This window comes from Lonchura striata, chromosome 11 (genome assembly GCF_046129695.1).
Source record: "Lonchura striata isolate bLonStr1 chromosome 11, bLonStr1.mat, whole genome shotgun sequence".
Taxonomy (NCBI): Eukaryota; Metazoa; Chordata; class Aves; order Passeriformes; family Estrildidae; genus Lonchura; species Lonchura striata.
This window is the reverse complement of record NC_134613.1, coordinates 6,535,991-6,550,668: the sequence shown is the minus strand read 5'-3', so window position 1 is coordinate 6,550,668 and position 14,678 is coordinate 6,535,991. Positions and strand designations below refer to the sequence as shown.

The window sequence follows — 14,678 nt, the reverse complement described above, 5'->3', positions numbered from 1 at the left end:
TGAGATCTGATCAGCCTGCATTCCCAGTGCTGCAGTGTCCTTCTCTTTGGCGTGCCCTGCTCTCAGTGGGGATCAGCCTGGCTCAGCTGTGACACAGAGCTAAAACTCTGGATGCTCTGGATGCATGCCAGGCCTCCACGCTCTTCTCCTGGGCATTCCCCCTCCTTTAACTCTAGCTGTGGTTTGGGATCTTCCCTATGCTCCAAGCATGAGTCAAACCTCTGCTCTTCTTCGCTCCCCCTCTCTGCCCTGCTCTCCTCCCACTAGAATTCCTGTGTCTCAAACCTGTTCCAAGGTCATCCCACCCCCTCCCTGAACTTAAAATTCACCTATCAGTGCCTGCTGGTCACAGTTTCTCCACTTGAATCACAGCTCCCCTCTCACCTAAACTGCACCTGGCAGAGTCAGAATAGAACAATTCCTCTTAGTCTCCAGAGCAAATGTACCCACAAGACCCTGGCCATAAAGCCTCCCCAGCCCCACTAACTGAGGGCAGCTGCATTTTTTGGATGCCCTGCCCAGCTCACAGATTCAGTGACTGTGGCAGTGGCAGCCCGATCAGATGTGACATTTCTGGCTGTGCCCTCCATTCTGCAATCCCACAATGGTGCCATTAATTCCACAGCTACCTGGGGAACCTGCTCCGAGCTCCCGAGCCCTGATCTGGGCTTTGGGGCTTGTTCTGCAGCTCCACTCAGGAGCACTGGAGTGAATAATCTGGATACTTTTACAGAGAGCACTTGCTAAACAAAAGCTGCACATTCTGGAACATTCACTTGGGGTTTGAAACAAGGTGTGGGAAAGGAAGGAGTGACTTGAAATTTTAGGTACCGGTGACATCGATAACGTTGGTGTACACAGACAGGCAGAGACAACAACAATCATCTCCTTGCCCTGCTGTTAATTGATGCTGCTGCTGTTTCTTCCTGAGGGTGCTGGAGTGCATGGATGGGGATGAGTGGCCAAGGAGCAGCGCCCTGGCCTCTCACACTGACAGTCCTGGCTTGCTCCACAGCAAGGCAACCACCCCGGGCTCACTCTGGACAGCACAGAGACCACCCCGGGCTCGCTCTGGGTATCACAGAGACCACCCTGGCTCACTCTGGATATCACAGACACCACCCCGGGCTCACTCTGGGTATCACAGAGACCACCCCGGGCTCGCTCTGGATATCACAGAGACCACCCTGGCTCACTCTGGATATCACAGACACCACCCCGGGCTCACTCTGGGTATCACAGAGACCACCCCGGGCTCGCTCTGGGTATCACAGAGACCACCCCGGGCTCACTCTGGATATCACAGAGACCACCCTGGGCTCGCTCTGGATATCACAGAGACCACCCTGGCCTCACTCTGGACAGCACAGAGACCACCCCAGGCTCCCTCTGGGTATCACAGAGACCACCCCGGGCTCGCTCTGGGTATCACAGAGACCACCCTGGCTCACTCTGGATATCACAGAGACCACCCTGGCCTCCCTCTGGATATCACAGAGACCACCCCGGGCTCGCTCTGGGTATCACAGAGACCACCCCGGGCTCACTCTGGATATCACAGAGACCACCCTGGCCTCCCTCTGGATATCACAGAGACCACCCCGGGCTCGCTCTGGGTATCACAGAGACCACCCCGGGCTCGCTCTGGGTATCACAGAGACCACCCCAGGCTCCCTCTGGACAGCACAAAGACCACCCTGGCCTCCCTCTGGATACCACAGAGGCCACCCCATCCTCCCAGCAGGGCTGTCCTTACCTTCTCCTGGTACTGGCGGCGCGAGGAGTCCAGGGACTGGATGAGGGCGGTGGCGTGGCCGATGAACATGGCGTAGCAGGTGGCCCCCACGATCATGCTGAGCATGGTGAGCCACACGTCTGACATCCCCACCGGCGCCTGCTGCCCGTAGCCGATGCACAGCATGTGGCTCATGGCCTTGAACAGGGCGTACGAGTACTGCTTGCCCCAGGAGTCATTCTGCAGGGACAGGGGCACAGCTTCAGCACGGGGACATGGCATCTGGACGGGGATATGGGCAGGAAAGCACCCCTGGCATTGCACCCAAAAATCCCTGCGGGAGGCATCTCGACGTGTTACACAAGAAATTTAATTTTGGTGGTTGAGAGGTCTTTGAAAGCTAGGAGGGCTATGGAGTCTCAACCCCCAAACCCCTCAGAGCCCCTGTAATTCCTGTATCCCTCACAGAGCCCCTGCACATCAATACCCCATAACTCCTGTATCCCTCACTGAGTCCCTGCACCTCAGAGCCCCCATAACTCCTGTATCCCTCACTGAGTCCCTGCACCTCAGAGCCCCCATAACTCCTGTATCCCTCACAGATCCCCTGCACATCAATACCCCATAACTCCTGTATCCCTCACTGATCCCCTGCACATCAATACCCCATAACTCCTGTATCCCTCACTGAGCCCCTGCACCTCAATACCCCATAACTCCTGTATCCCTCACAGATCCCCTGCACCTCAATACCCCATAACTCCTGTATCCCTCACAGATCCCCTGCACATCAATACCCCATAACTCCTGTATCCCTCACAGATCCCCTGCACATCAATACCCCATAACTCCTGTATCCCTCACAGATCCCCTGCACATCAATACCCCATAACTCCTGTATCCCTCACAGATCCCCTGCACATCAATACCCCATAACTCCTGTATCCCTCACAGATCCCCTGCACATCAATACCCCATAACTCCTGTATCCCTCACAGATCCCCTGCACATCAATACCCCATAACTCCTGTATCCCTCACAGATCCCCTGCACATCAATACCCCATAACTCCTGTATCCCTCACAGATCCCCTGCACCTCAGTGCCCCATAACTCCTGTATCCCTCACAGATCCCCTGCACATCAATACCCCATAACTCCTGTATCCCTCACAGATCCCCTGCACCTCAATACCCCATAACTCCTGTATCCCTCACAGATCCCCTGCACCTCAATACCCCATAACTCCTGTATCCCTCACTGAGCCCCTGCACCTCAATACCCCATAACTCCTGTATCCCTCACAGATCCCCTGCACATCAATACCCCATAACTCCTGTATCCCTCACAGATCCCCTGCACATCAATACCCCATAACTCCTGTATCCCTCACAGAGCCCCTGCACCTCACTACCCCCATAATTCCCTATCTCTCACAGAGCTCTCTACACCTCAATGCCCCCAGCAGCCCCATAAGCTCCCTATCTCTCACTGAGACCCTACACCTCAATGCCCTCAATTGCACCCAAAAATCCCTGTTGGAGGCACCTCAATACAAGAAATTTACTCTTTGTTACACAAGAAATTTCATTTCAGAGCCCTCACTGCCCCACAAGCCCGGCTCAGTCCATTTGGAAAAATAAGTCCAGATCCCAGATCTGAGATCACCACTTTGGCCCTGGTTTTAGAGACTCCACGTGCTTTTTCCAGCAGGAAGGCAGCCAGTGTGTCCCGCTGGTAACCTGGGATAAACCCAGATGATGCACTGGGAGATTTTCACAATGACCCACGTGTAGGAGAGGGAACTAAAGCAAATAATTTCCCCCCCTGGGAAATAGACTTTAACTGAGAACTGTAACAGAGAGCCTGGGCAAGGCTGCCAGCAGTGGGATCTGAGAGTGAGGAAAATCACTGCCCAGCAATTTAGGAAATGGGCAGGGTCTCTGGTCATTACCTGGAGAGATGAGAAGGGCAGAAAATGAAGTTGGTAATGTCTGGACAGCAAGTTCTCAGTGCAAAACAGGGCTTTTTCAAAGAGCTGAGGAATTACAACTGGTGTCATTTGAGAGCAGCAACATCCTGCCAGGAGAGAGTGCTGAGACACCTTGTGCTCTCCACTGCAGCTCCCACAGGCAGCACCTCAGCATGGCACAGAGAGAAAAACCAGCACAAGTTTCCTGGTGATGCTGATCAGCCTGAGCTCGTGGAACTGCTCGAGGTGCATTTGCCATCCTGTGGGGATTATCTGCCAGCAAGGTCTCACTGTGAAAGCTTGACAAGTAACAGCTCTGTCATCACTCGTGGCTCTTACAGGATGTGGGATTGCCTCTGCTGGTGACACTCGTGGCAGCACTGGGCATTGCTCAGCTGCTCCCTGGTCCTGAAAGGGGCCAGGGTTGTGGATGGAGCTCTGCAGACACAGGTGCTGCAGCAGCTTGGAAGGTCACTGCACAGGCCTGCTGCTGGCTTGTCAATAAACAAGGAGTTCTCCTGTGACTCGATCCAGAGCACCAGTGGGCAGCAGTGCTGGGAGCTCTGGAATTCACTGGGCACCTCCTGGAGGTATCTCCTCACAGCCAGCTGGGTGGCTGATGACCTCCCTGCAGGCAGCTCCCAGTGCCACTGGTGCCCATGGACACTTCTCAGTGGCCTTATGGGGAGCAAACAGTGACAAGGCTGGCTGGGAGCTGTGGCACAGGGCTGGAAGCCCTGCCGAGGGCTGATGCTTGGTTAGGAGATAAGCACACAAAGCTGACAAAGCCAGCTGATAGCACTACCTGGCCAGATTCAGTTTCATTATGCAAGACAGGCCTGATTCCCACTGCAACAAGAAGGGCAAAACCACACAAGTGACAGCAGAGCTTACAGGGAGCAGTGACACAGCCACAGCCAGGCAGAGACTGCTCCTGCTGCCGGCGCCAGCCTGTCTGGGCTCACCTCCCAGCAGAGCAGGAGCCTGGAAAAAGCACCCTGCAGCCAAGAGAGAGGGGCCAGAGGCTAAGTGGTCACTGGTGACTGCTGCTGGCTGTGCCCCAGGCTCGTGTGTGAGGAGCCCAGAGGAGCTGCACGCAGGACAGGACAGGGCACAGGGTGTTTGTCCCTGGGCCAGGGCACAGGAAGGGTCTGGCCATGAGAGCTGCCCGAGGTGCAAGGCCAAAGGAGTGACCCCTCCTGCTGCTCTGCCTCCAGGCCTGTGCTGGGGCTCTGAGGCCTGGCCAAAGAAGTGGTGGGTGCATTTTCCACCCCAGGTTTTGTGGCATTTTGCAGACCCACTTCTGCTCCATGCGGGCACCAGGCCTCTCACACAGCTGCCACAGGCATCCTGCCCTTCCAGGAGCCCCTTCCCTCAGCCCTGTGCTCCTGGCATTCCGAGGCCATGGCCCTGCACTCAGGGCAGCTGCTGTGACTTTCTTGGCTTTAGCCCATCCATTGTCCCTCATCCTGAGACAGCAGCAGGCAGTTGTCACATTTGGCCACTCTGCTTAAAATGCTGCATCCCTGCAAAGGGGGGCAGCACATTGCCAGCGCTATGGAGGCACAGGGAGCAGTGCAGATGTCCTGTCCCATCCCCTGCTGAATGAATTCCTTCCCCATTCCTCACTGGCTGCTGTAGGAATGCTGCTGCCCTCTGAGTTCAGTGTGGCAGTAGTTTAACAGGGCAGCACATCTCCACCACGGATCTGAGAGCAGGGACAAAGGAAGCTGAGCTGAAATTCCAAAGGGAATCTGGGCAGACAGAGCAGTAATAGCTGAGCTGGAAAACTGGCTGCCAGGCTCTTTAGTGGCTCTGAACATCTGGGTACCAGGCAGGCTCGAGGTTTAAAAGCCATTCTTCCAGCAACTTGCTGCTCGGGAGTGCTGTTTACAAGGAAGCCTGCCAGTGTTTTGTAGGAATTAGTCATGCAAAACTCTGACATGCAGCATGCCGAGCCCCTGCAGCCTGCACAAACACTGCTGGCTCCTGGGAATTGCACAGCTCCGAGCCCCAGCCCAACTGCCAGCAGCAGCAGGACTCCTGTGAGGACAGGCTGTGGGTGCCAGACCGAGGGAGGCTGAGGGATGACAGACTGGGGGGTGGGAGCTGCAGGAAAACACGGAGCTTTCCAAACAAATCCTGAGCACACAGCTCTGCTGGGAGAGCACGTGGAGGGCTGCTCAGAGAGAGGCACTTCTGTGAAGGGGAAGCCTTTCAGAGCAATTACCTTTAGGGTACCGAGTGTGAAGAGCACTGAATGCTCTGTGAGGATTCTTCACTTACAGCTCCTGGTACCTCTTTCGTTTTCAGGTTTTTTTTTGTTCCACAGGATGAGCAGACAGGTCAGGCCCACGGTACTTTAGGCCAGACTAGAAGAGGTTCCAGATGCAGTGTGGCCATGAGTTGATCAGCACCAGGTGCCTCACACTGCCGCAGCTCGTTCCTGTAAGAGCCATACCCTATCCAATATCCAACTCCACCCGCCCCCACGGCAGCAGGGCTGCACCACTCCAGATAGTGGAGTGGCTAAAATGGCCCATCAAGGGAGGGAAATGAGGCCTTAAAATGACTCCTCGTTAAGCAAATCCCAAAGCAAGCAGAATCAGAGCTACAGATCTGTGCCTGTTCACAGTCAAGAGGGGGTTATCTCAGAGGCACCAGAGACTTTGCAAAAGGCAGTGAAATGACTTTGAAGCAGTTTCTCAGACTGGTTTGTTTTTAACATCCACACTGGCAGTGCTGGAAGGGCTTCTCTGGCATTAGAGTCTGGCCTGCTCAGATCCACCTTTGAATACTTGGAGACATTTCCCTGGAACACTTCAAAGGCACTGCTGGGTTCTGCAGTACCTTACAGAAGCACCTCAAGGCAAACTGGTGTCTGACAGGGTGCTTGGGTTCTGATGTACATGTGAGCATGTCTGGTTGAATCCTCCCTGGAGAGGAGCAGTGAGATGAATAAAGACACGGAGAAGTACTGAAGTTCTTGGGATAGGGGTGTAGTGCTATCACTGAGGTGATGAATCTTCTTTCCCTGCTGCATGGAAATGAGGGCTGGTTTTATGGAGTGCCAAGTGGTGGGAAAGCCCAGAGCAGAGGAAGAGCAGCCACCAGCATGCTCACAAACAAAGCCTCCAAAGGACAATGTTACACCTGACTTACACCATTAGCACTTGGAGAACTCAGGAGCTGTCTCTGACCATCCCTGCCCACCCCTGGAACTGCTGGGCTGGGAAAACACACCTCCAGATCCAGTAGAAAGGGTGGGAGTAGTGGGGGAACACATGGAGATGACAGATCAAACTTCACCTCGGACAGAACCTGCCTGTTCTGGGCTTGATTCCAAGGGAAGCTCCACATGGCCTTCACCTGCCAGCAGGGATCTTCTCAGGGCTCTGAGTGCCCCTGTCCCAGTTGTGCCAGGCAAACCTTCCTGGGAGCCCTCCCAAGCACCCTGTGCTCCTGGAGATCCAGGCCTGGGCACCCACACCTTGCCTGGGCTCGTGCTGCTGTAACCAGGCCTGTGCACAGAGTGCTTCTGCCTCCTTTCCAGCCCTGCTGCTGCCCCCCTCTCATGCTGCTCCCAGCTGGCCTCCCTGGACAGTCCCTGGAGGTGCCTGTCCCCCTGCCTTCCCTGGAAAGGGCAATATTCCCAGTTATGGGCCATTCTGCCCTGCCCACCCTGGCTTGGACTGGTTTTGGTCCCACTTGGGGAGGGCACTCCCTGTGCCTGTCACCCTGGGCTCCAGGTTCCCACCCCACGGGAGCAGCCCTGCTCCTGCTGCTCCTGACAGACTTTCCAGAACATGGACTCTCCCTCAGATTGCTGTGTCTGAATGAGGGCAGGAGAGATGTGCTGGCCCAGAGGCTTGGGGGAGCTGCGAATCACAGCAGAGCTCTGCAGGATTGCTCTCTCCCACGCTCCGCAGCCATTCCTCTTGCCCCTTTCCATCAGCAGCCCTCAGCAAGGTGCTGTGAGCAGGGAGGGGCAGAGCTCCACAGGACGTGTTCTGGTGGAGGGGAGGCTGACCAGTTTGCTGCCCTGGCCCCGGGGATCTCTGCTCTCCCTGCAGGGTGTGTGGGTTCAGCACAGCACCCAGGGGAGGAGGCCACATGCTCCCAGCAGCTTTCAGGGCTCAGCAGGGCTGGGATCTCTGGGAGAGGAGCTGCTGACTCACCAGTGGTTCCAGTTTTTAATAAAGTGCACTGCAGGAAAGCTAATGCTGAAGCCCCTGGGACTGGGACTCAGCAATTAATACTGCAAACATCCTGCCCTGCCGTTTCAGAGTCAGCCAGACACCCACTGCTTCCACGGCTGCTGAAGATGGAACACGAGGCATGTGCAAAACACCCAGATGAAGCAGACTCGGGGATTTATCGAGGCCCTGAGATGATTTTGGCAACACCAGACCCTTCACAAATCCCCTGGATGAGGATCAAGCCTTTAGGAAGCAGATGGGAAATGATGAATCTTTTTTCCCTGCAGCATGGAAATGAGGGCTGGTTTTATGGAGTGCCAAGTGGTGGGAAACCCCGGAGCACAGCAAGAGCAGCACGAGCACACTCACAGACAAAGCCTCCAAAACATATGGACCTGACTTCCAGCTCCCTTGGCTGCAGCAACTTCAGAAGATTCCCTTTTTCCCAGATTTCTGGCTCCTGTGTGTAATCAGGGCAGCCATGCACCAGTGATATTTATTTATCTCCTCAGAGCTCGCACCAGGCTGGTACAGAATGTCCCAAAATCCCAGCTCCCTGGCACAGAGGCCATCCTGGCCTCTCCCCTCCCAGCTGCGTCCATCACACAGAGCCATGCTGGAACCTTCCATCCACATCCTGCCACCAAAGCCTGAGAAGAGCCCAGAGCTCCAGGTTCTTGTTTCCTGACTCCGTGGCCTCTCTCAGTACTCCCTCCAGATTAGATTGTTTCACTGATAATGCCATCCACATCCACTGCTGGTCCCAGTGACATGCCTGGAAATCTTCTCACGAGATTAAAGGACATTGTTGGGAGAAAAAAAACTATTTTTCCCCCAAAGAACTACTGCACTCTTTGTTAAATATTCTAACCCCAGGCTATTTTGGGTCTAGCATATTCTGCTTCTGGAGTGGAAGCCTCCTGAGTTATAGGTGGGGCATCTCTCCAGTTCTTCATCCCACTTTCCACTTTCCTGAGGCTCCATTTTCAGAGATAATGATTTTTTTTTTTTCACTTCTTTAAAGTGGAACAAAAAAAAAAAAAAAGTGATTTAGCTGCAGGTAAGAAGCAGAAAAGAAATCTCCCAAGGCAAGTTTAATTTCCAACTTCAGAGGCTCTCAGGGCTGGGAACGCAAGGCTGCAGCATGAGGAAAGCTCTGCTCTGGATAGGAGCTCCCTCCCCTGCCCTGCTGGAGCCTGCTGAGCCTTCCTGCCTCTGGAATGCATCCTCCCCTCTCTCCCCAGACTTGCTGCTAAGATTTGCCTTGGCTGAATCGTTCCTTCCTGTGTCCCATGTCCTGCCACTCTTGCAGACCCTTCCCTGCGACTACAGCTGGCAGCCTCAAGCCCAGCTTACACCTCTGCCCAGGGATGGATGGGGAGAGCCAGGAGCAGCCACACGTTGGGATGAGGGAAGCGTGGTCCTCATCTGCTGCTCTGAAGCCATCCTGCCACAGCCAGGGCACCCCTGGGTGGGGATGAGGCCGCCTGCCCCTCTGAGCCCCCTGGCATGAGGAGCTGAGCGTCCTCCTGGCCCCCAGCAGCACAAAGGGGTCCCAGACTCTGACTGCTCCTGCCACAGAAACCATGAAAAGGCAGCACGGGGAAGCCCAGGCAGCTGCTGCACAGGTTGTTCTTCTGCTGGAGATGAGGAGAGGGTTCCAGGCTCCAGAACTGGCAGCAGCAGGAGGAGAACCATTATTGCAGAGAGGAGAAATGAATAAATAAACAGCAAACAGATGATTTTTCCATGGATGCTCCCTCCTCCAGGCAGGGGCAGCCTGTGCCCACAGCCCTGCACGTGGGAGGCATGGCAGGCTGGCACATCTTTGATACATTTTACATTTGCTCCGTTCTGCCCCAGTGCTTGATTATTTCCTTTATACAAGAAGAAATTGGCTGGGGGAATCTGGAGGTTAAGAACTGCAATAACAGGCAATTTTTAAAGCTTTGTCAGTTTTTGCTGCTTAATCAACTGGACATTGTCCCTTTGAATAAAAGCTCCTGAATTCTCAGCAAAATGGTTGAAAGGTACTATGAATTTGCCCAGCCTTTGCCATATGGTGTCGAACTCTCTCCCAGCTTGGGATGGCGCTGGGCAGTCTGGCTCCTCATCCCATGGCTGTGGCCCACTCCAGGGGGGTGGGTGGTCACACTGACCTTCCAGAGGTGTGGGGCAAAGGGACCAGCAATGGGAACAAGAGACCAGCCCCAGCCCTGCCTCTGGGACTCCATATAGGCACATTCCAGCGGGAAGCACTTTCCAAGCCTGCTCCTTGCTGCTCGGTGCCAGGAGAGGGAGCCTGGCTCCTGCCTTCTGCGGCTCTGCCGGGCCGGTCCTGCTCCCAAGCCCCGGCACTGTGTCCTTGCAGGACCTGCCCCAAACCCCGGCACTGTGTCCCTGCAGGACCTGCCCAAACCCCGGCACTGTGTCCCTGCAGGACCTGCCCCAAGCCCCGGCACTGTGTCCCTGCAGGACCTGCCCCAAGCCCCGGCACTGTGTCCCTGCAGGACCTGCCCCAACCCCGGCACTGTGTCCTTGCAGGACCTGCCCCAACCCCGGCACTGTGTCCTTGCAGGACCTGCCCCAACCCCGGCACTGTGTCCTTGCAGGACCTGCTCCCAAACCCCGGCACTGTGTCCTTGCAGGACCTGCCCCAAGCCCGGCACTGTGTCCCTGCAGGACCTGCTCCCAAACCCGGCACTGTGTCCCTGCAGGACCTGCCCCCAACCTCGGCACTGTGTCCTTGCAGGACCTGCCCCAAGCCCCGGCACTGTGTCCCTGCAGGACCTGCCCCAAACCCCGGCACTGTGTCCTTGCAGGACCTGCCCAAACCCCGGCACTGTGTCCCTGCAGGACCTGCCCCAAGCCCGGCACTGTGTCCTTGCAGGACCTGCCCAAACCCCGGCACTGTGTCCCTGCAGGACCTGCCCCAAACCCCGGCACTGTGTCCTTGCAGGACCTGCCCCAAACCCCGGCACTGTGTCCCTGCAGGACCTGCCCCAAACCCCGGCACTGTGTCCCTGCAGGACCTGCCCCAAGCCCGGCACTGTGTCCTTGCAGGACCTGCCCCAAACCCCGGTACTGTGTCCCTGCAGGACCTGCCCAAACCCCGGCACTGTGTCCCTGCAGGACCTGCCCCAAGCCCGGCACTGTGTCCTTCCAGGACCTGCCCCAAACCCGGCACTGTGTCCCTGCAGGACCTGCCCCAAACCCCGGCACTGTGTCCCTGCAGGACCTGCCCAAACCCCGGCACTGTGTCCCTGCAGGACCTGCCCAAACCCCGGCACTGTGTCCCTGCAGGACCTGCCCAAACCCCGGCACTGTGTCCCTGCAGGACCTGCCCCAAACCCCGGCACTGTGTCCCTGCAGGACCTGCCCCAAACCCGGCACTGTGTCCCTGCAGGACCTGCCCCAAACCCCGGCACTGTGTCCCTGCAGGACCTGTCCAAGCCCCGGCACTGTGTCCCTGCAGGACCTGCCCCAACCCCGGCACTGTGTCCTTGCAGGACCTGCCCCAAGCCCGGCACTGTGTCCCTGCAGGACCTGCCCAAACCCCGGCACTGTGTCCCTGCAGGACCTGCCCCAAGCCCGGCACTGTGTCCCTGCAGGACCTGCCCAAACCCCGGCACTGTGTCCCTGCAGGACCTGCCCAAACCCCGGCACTGTGTCCCTGCAGGACCTGCCCAAACCCCGGCACTGTGTCCCTGCAGGACCTGCCCCAAGCCCGGCACTGTGTCCTTCCAGGACCTGCCCCAAGCCCGGCACTGTGTCCCTGCAGGACCTGCCCCAAGCCCCGGCACTGTGTCCCTGCAGGACCTGCCCCAAGCCCCGGCACTGTGTCCCTGCAGGACCTGCCCCAAACCCCGGCACTGTGTCCTTGCAGGACCTGCCCAAACCCCGGCACTGTGTCCCTGCAGGACCTGCCCCAAGCCCGGCACTGTGTCCCTGCAGGACCTCCCCCAAGCCCGGCACTGTGTCCTTGCAGGACCTGCCCAAACCCCGGCACTGTGTCCTTGCAGGACCTGCCCCATGCCCACAGCGCTGGGGCGCGGTGGGACGGCCCCAGAGGATGAAAGGGGGACGGGGAGCTGGGGGATGGCAGTGGGTGCTGCGGGGGTGTCAGCCAGGGGCTGGGTTTAGGGCTGGGAGGTGGGATGGGGAGCAGGGCACGTGGGATGCTCCAGAGGGGAGACCCTGCCCACCATCTCTGAGCTGGTTATTTGTATTTCATTATATATATATATATATAAAAATATATATTTGTACTGCATATAATATATAATATATAATATATAATATATAATATATAATATATAATATTTATATATTACATATATTATATTACATATACTATTATATATTATATGTTATAATATATAATAGTATATGTACTATTGTTGTATGTTTTATATTATGTTTTATTATATATAATATATTCTACATTTTATATTGTACATTGTATATTTCTATTATATATTTCTATTCTATATATTATATATTATGTATCATATATTATATACTTTTAATATGTTATATCTATTTTGTTATTTATATATATTTATGCTTAATTATTTATGATGGGCTGCTCAAGGGGATGAACTATCCAACACCTGGCATCGGCCTCACTCTTTGGAAAGAGGCAGTGGGAAAAGAGTGGAAAGGGGGAAGGTCGAAGAGGCTGGGGAGGAGGACACAGAGGCGGGCGCAGGTGCCCTGTGCGTGGCACTCACCACCATGCGGTTGAGGGACACCCAGCAGTCGTCGGGGAAGTCCTGCAGCATGGGCACCAGGAACTGCAGGCAGCCGTCCCAGTGGCACAGCAGCAGCATCATCCCGATGAGGTTGACGATCCTCACCACGGCGCTGGCCAGGTCGTAGGTCATGTGGAAGATCTGCGGGCACACGGGAGCAGGTGAGATGGCAGCTGCCCCACGCAACCCCCAGGGTCACTGCACACAGTGCCAGGCTCCGGGGTGCTGCTGAAGGGACAGAAAAGCTGCACCAGCTCAGCTCAGGCATAGCACAACCAACTCAAAAACAGCCTAAAAACCAAAACACAGAACCAGGCAAGCAGAACCAACTGAAAAACAGCTTAAAAACTGAAATACAAACTCATCATCAGTCATCCCTCCTGCCCTGTGACTTTGCCTTCTAATTTATCATTAAAGGCTCCATAACTCCTTCTGTAAAATAAGCTGGTTGCAAATATATCTGGACCATCGAGCACCCCTCAGGAATCAATTCTATAATTCCATCTTTGAGCTGCAACGCCCTTCTCTGCTTTCTGTTTTTGCTGGATACATGTTCCACAGTGACCCATGGTGGCAGCTGCCTTTGTACTGGATGTCAGCTGCAGTCTCTGCACGAATCAAATGCAACAAGGAACGGCCTCCAACTCAGCAGAGGCTTCTGGAAGAGGATCTGATTCATCTCTTTTCTTGTGCTCCTTGTATTCTGCTGCTACACCCCTGCTCAGGTGGGCAAGGAAAAGAGAACCATGGCAGACAGGGCTGGTTTTCCTCATCTGTCGGTTCTTCACGTGGAAAATAAAGCTGCAAGCACAACTTTCTTACAGGTCTGAAGTGACACAGCCCCTGATCCAGGGAGGTTCGGGTGCATCACCTGGCTATCACCTCCAAGGGACACGAGTGTCAGGGTGGTTTGTGACACAGGGGGCAGGCTGTGTGATGTGTGCCCAAATCCATTCCCCTCCTGCCCCTCCCACCAGCAGGCCACTGTGTGCCTGCCACCTTTGCCCACACCAGAGATCAGCCCCTCATCCCACAGGAAGGCAGCTCAGCAGCTAAAACAGCAGAGAACCTTTGTTATCAAGCAAAGGAATCACATTTTTGCAGCTGGAATTGCTGCTGTTGGAGCTGCCTGGCCAGTTGGGATGCCTGTCTCCACACCAGCCATGCCCACCTCAGGGTCACACGTGATGCCCACATGCCCAACCCTTGCCAGGAGGGAGCACAAAGGATGCTGCAATCCAAAAGGATGAATGATTTGGATAACTGCTTCATTATTTCCCAGCATCCAGGCTGGAGCCCACACTGCCAGTGTGAGAAAGGCCATTTGAGTGATCTTTCAGGGCAGAAAAGAAGAATATCTCCAAAATCCAGCATGAAAGGCTGTTCTAGGAAATCCAGCTCTCACTGCTGACTCAATAGGTCAGTATGAAAGCTGAGCACATAATTCATACAGAATAATTCCTCCTGGTTTCCTCTGTTTTCCTCCCCCTGCAGAAATGATCATTCTCATTTAGATAACCCAGAGCGAATCCATCCTGTCGGAATGAGAGCCCGGGGCTGTGCTTTTAATGAAGCTGGAGCAGCAGTTTGCAGAAGGATCTTCTGTGCCACCAGGGTTTTTCTGTGCTAATGACTTTTCCTCTCACACCTCCGGGTGTTTTTCAAAGAGCTCCAGCCCTGCTGTAACCCAGGGAGCTCCAGCCAGGGGCAGGGAGAAGCCCTGTCAGACTGAGGAGGGACCTGCCTTCCTTCCTTTGATAGATGACAAGCGGACAGCAAAGAGCCCGAGGGCATGGATGGCTCAGGGCCCAGGTGATGGACAGGGAGCTTCTGAGAGGAGAACTGGGATCTATCCGAGTCAGGCTAGGGCAGAGAGCCTTCATTTGGTGCATGCAGAGAGAGGAGGGGGTGGATTCAGCTCCTACTCTGCACCTTGGGATCTGGACTGGAACACTGGAGCCACTGGATAGGAACAGACCCCTGAGGGTGACACACCTGGGCTGTGGCACCTGAGAAGGG

The 14,678-nt window shown here is 55.3% G+C and overlaps 1 protein-coding gene across 1 annotated transcript in view; it reads right to left on the bottom strand.

Moving 5' to 3' along the window:
- The window catches only part of HCN4 (hyperpolarization activated cyclic nucleotide gated potassium channel 4), a 101,454-nt gene that overhangs the window by 29,830 nt on the left and 56,946 nt on the right, over positions 1 to 14,678 (bottom strand). Inside the window, exons 3-4 of the mRNA XM_021554167.3 lie at positions 12,639 to 12,800; positions 1,757 to 1,975 (exon numbers count right to left, since the gene is read on the bottom strand). Coding sequence (XP_021409842.2) covers positions 1,757 to 1,975; positions 12,639 to 12,800 — 381 coding nt within the window. The remainder of the gene's footprint in view (positions 1 to 1,756; positions 1,976 to 12,638; positions 12,801 to 14,678) is intronic.